Source organism: Drosophila elegans, unplaced genomic scaffold (genome assembly GCF_018152505.1).
Source record: "Drosophila elegans isolate 14027-0461.03 unplaced genomic scaffold, ASM1815250v1 contig_814, whole genome shotgun sequence".
Lineage (NCBI taxonomy): Eukaryota > Metazoa > Arthropoda > Insecta > Diptera > Drosophilidae > Drosophila > Drosophila elegans.
The window spans coordinates 1845818-1849783 of record NW_024546167.1 but is presented as its reverse complement, the minus strand read 5'-3'; the positions used below and the strand labels follow the sequence as shown (position 1 = coordinate 1849783).

Here is a 3966-nt window from a genome sequence, read left to right as displayed (position 1 = left end):
TAAGGCCGGCGATAGCAACAGCTGTTGGCATAAATTTGTATAAATAATAAACAATTCACGAGGACAACAGCTCCGGCTCTGTCGCTTGATCCTGGTTGTCCGGCATTTCCTCGTCCACTTGACTTTCGGGATTGGGGACAGCGGGCTCCTCCTTCTTCCGCATCATCTGGGAACGCAGCAGTTGCATTTCAAAGGCGCGAACCGATAGCAAACGTTGCTCCCGAGTTAGTTGGCAAAAGTAGATGGCGCCCATCACATAGGTGCGCACATCCTGAAGGTAGTTTAAAACGGGTCCGGCACTGGCGGGCATGGGAATGGGTAGGCTGCCCAGGACCTCAGCCACCGAATCTTTCAGCTGGATGGGACACACGACCTCGAGCACAATGCACAGCGATGCAATGGCCCCGAAAACCGTGCAAAATGTAGTCAATCCGTACTCGCACCACAATCGCCTGTGGCAGACAAGCCGCACAGTCTGATGGGTAATCCTTTCGAATCCACACCAGCCCACCTGCATCAACAGTTCGGTGACGAAGATAGTGCATAACAGATCGGCACAGGCGAAAATCCTGGGTGAAAATTGCCTGAATCTCTTGGGTATCATGTCTGAGTCCCAAAACAGCAAGAGGATGGCCAGCAGAAAGATGTGGCCGCCGATGAGGGGAGCCGGCGAGGACTGATCCTTCGGCTGGGACACGAAAAAGGATATGCCCAGCACTTGCAGCAGACCAGTGACCGCAATCGTTGTCTGGCTCACCATCTTGATGCTTGCAATTTCCGCTAAGGAAAAAATAATTTATTTAGTTACTCGGAAAATTTCGTTACTCTTTATCGACTTTCTAATCTGTTGAACAGCTTACTTGGAGTTTTTCCAACTGATAAACCTATCAATTGGGTGTCAGACTGCTGGACTGATAAGTCAAAGGGATACTGGCTCAACTGCTGGCCTTCCTGCTGCCCCTCCCAACATTAAGGAGTTGCACAAAAACATTTTCACATTTTCAGCTGCTACTGGCAGATTCAAGCTCTCTTGGCTTTTAAACACGCCATAAGCTTTCGTTCTGAGATCCCGGCTCAGCTTGGCCTTAACATTTATGGCATACATTTGAGGGCCATGGCTTATAAAACACATTCTGAAGTGGCGTAGGTGAAATAATGCTCTACTAACTCTGGGCATCGCGCTTCTGACACTCAATTAATAATTTTAACATTATTTCACTTTTAGTTTTTTACTTTATTGCAAAGTTACTTATCTAATGGGTTTTGTATAAATCTGCTCGTGAGAATTTTACATGACTTCAGTTATATGTTATGAAAAAATGGACATAATGCTGACAATTTTGTGAATGTCACCGTGTTGGAACCTGAACAGCAGTCGAAAGGATTCTTGTCTTTGAAAATTTTATTACAACATGGCCAAGTGCAAATTCTGGGCTCTCGAATATTTATTTTAAAGTAAATTAACGGAGTAATTAGCAGAAAAATAAGACTATTCTGTACAAATGTTGTTTAAAGAAAGTAAGAAAGTTAGTCTCACCCTTCTTTTGAAAATTCCACTAAAAAATATTTTTAGATTGAAGGATATTTAAAATGAATAACTCGCAAAATAATATACTCTACTCGTTTGCCAATTAATATCAGTTCTTGTCGCAGAAAATATGCATTGGGCTTACTTTTGCAAATTTAATTTAAATTTACGTTTAAAACTTTTAAAATAAAAGCTACAAATTTTACTTTAAAAGGTATATTCAAAACACTACAAGAATAAAGGGTATCCCAAAACTATAAGTAAATAATTAAAAAAGTCACATTTCTCCACTGCTTGGACTTGCTCGTTTGCCTCTTTGGAATTTATATTGGGCACTTCTCTGACGTCTTTCTGGTTTCAGTTTGTGTGATTTTGACTGGCCTCATAAATAATTTGTGGTCCAAAAAAACAGGTTTTAGTGCACACTTTGTGGCCAGCCCACAAACAAACAGTCACTTAATGTGCTATCAAACAATTTCATGGCCAATATAAGGCCTCACCAGCTTTGACATTTAAGCGTGACAAATTCCCGCAGAAGTCAAGCACTTTAAATTATCATAGCCCTAGGAACAAGCAGAGGTTTACTTCGAACAAACATTGGCCAAAGTCAATGACAAAACTTTTCGGTGCAGCAATAAAAATCAACATTATTATGCTAATTGGCTTGGATGCGGTGGCGCAGAAGAAGAAGGCCAAGCCCTCCGGCTTCCCCACGGTTGGGTCAAGATTTTAATCTCTAAATTAGTTTACAAAATACGTAAGTTTTTTCTTGGAATTTTTAACCGAGTGCCTTAGGTCAGGTACGAACAATCAGGTTGTGAAAAGGCCTAAAAGCATGTGGCCCTTATTTGTCTTGTGGCACGATGGCAAAAGGTACATCGCGGGTTCTTTTTGTTAACTGCGCAAAGTTTTGCACTTGTTAATTTTTTTTTTTGCCCTTACCTTCATTCTTTTCCAGCCAAAAATAATAAGTAAACATTATTTATTTTACAGGAAGCAGCCGAAGAGCCGAAGAGCCGTTGCATATCCCAGGGCGTTTCAAAGTGGAAACAATACCGGAAAGGAGGCTGGGAGAAAAACGAGGAAGTTCGCTTGTCATGGTCGCGGGCAGAACGTCAAAGTAATTAAACAAAAGTAATTAAGATTAGCGGACTTGGAGTAGCTCGGAGTCATCAGCGAGGTTCTCGCCTCAACCCGCCAACCATTATGCTCATTATCATTATAATAGTGAACGGGGAACGGTACAAAAAGGTAAGGTTAATGTTTAAAGGCAACAATATGAGAAACTCCCCGACAACTTTGACGTCATTATAGCCGGCCATCTCTCACGGACTCTTTATATATATTAATGTGGGCTACTCCCTACCCTTTTTCCCCCTCCATTCCTCTGGGGCATTTGGCAAATTATTATTGTTATGAAAAGTTTAGCCGAACAAAGCTAATGATCTTTAAAGATTAGTTTCGAACAATAACAGCACACCCACTTGAAACTGGACGCGGGCAATCATCAAGGGGTCCCAAACCCCCCCTGGAACAATCATCATCAGGCACTAAACTTAATCGACAGCTGACTTGCCATATTTCTCTCTCGACCTCTGAACCCTCTTGTGCCGTGCTTCATTAACTCCCACACACTCATCCCCTGTCCCTATCAATGCAATCCTTCATTGGCTTAACTCCTGGCTATCATCAACTAAAAAGAAAATCCCTTCGACTCTGATTCGAAACGCTTGCCAAAGTTTCGGCCAAACAACTTTCGCAGATGTTTGGCTGCTTAAATTATATTTCCCGCTGCCAAAGGTCGGGTTTAAGCGTTGATAGGCATCCCACAACCACGCACCGAACGAGATTTATTAGCATTCAAAGAGGCATTCTAGCCTGCCGCTTACCTCTACTGTATGGGGTAATTTTTCACCAGACCAACTTTTGTTTTGATTAAATGAAGCTTAACGAGCGACCGCACCAGCCACAAGCAAGTTCACTAAAAAAAATGTTTACGGAGAAATTACAGTGACTTGATTATGCAAAGTGTTGAATGTATAACACATGTTGTACAATATATATAACAAAATTGTAACTTATTTTTGTATGGCAATAATTACATAATTGCAAAACCAATTTAAAGGAATCAATTTGTTTAAAATTAAGATGTTTTCTTAAACTAATCGTTTTAAATGTTTTGACTTCAATGAACTAATTGCGCGCCAAATATCACATTGGTTTTGTGATTTTTAAAGTTTTAAAATTTCTTTAGCACTCTCATTGCTTCATAATAAATCACTTTTTCAAGAGAATAAAAGCATGATCAACATTTCGTTCGCTGTTAATTTGTTTCAGTGTAGCAGCAGCTACGTGTTACTCATAGACGGGTCTTAGCCAAGCTCGAGGTGCTGCCAACTAACTAATGAGCTGATTTACAGCCCAACACGTCCAGGACA

General features: G+C 41.0%; 1 protein-coding gene across 1 annotated transcript; it reads right to left on the bottom strand.

Moving 5' to 3' along the window:
* Positions 1-896, bottom strand: LOC108141743. Its single transcript, XM_017265236.1, has 2 exons — positions 861-896; positions 1-780 (listed from the first exon to the last, which is right to left on the bottom strand). The coding sequence occupies exon 2, from the start codon at positions 758-760 to the stop codon at positions 56-58; it is 705 nt and encodes a 234-aa protein (XP_017120725.1). The 5' UTR covers positions 761-780; positions 861-896; the 3' UTR covers positions 1-55.
* Positions 897-3966: the final 3070 nt, after the last annotated feature.

Bases quoted from the DNA above. Each gene is read 5' to 3' on its own strand.
- LOC108141743 (XM_017265236.1), bottom strand. From the start codon at position 760: ATGGTGAGCCAGACAACGATTGCGGTCACTGGTCTGCTGCAAGTGCTG.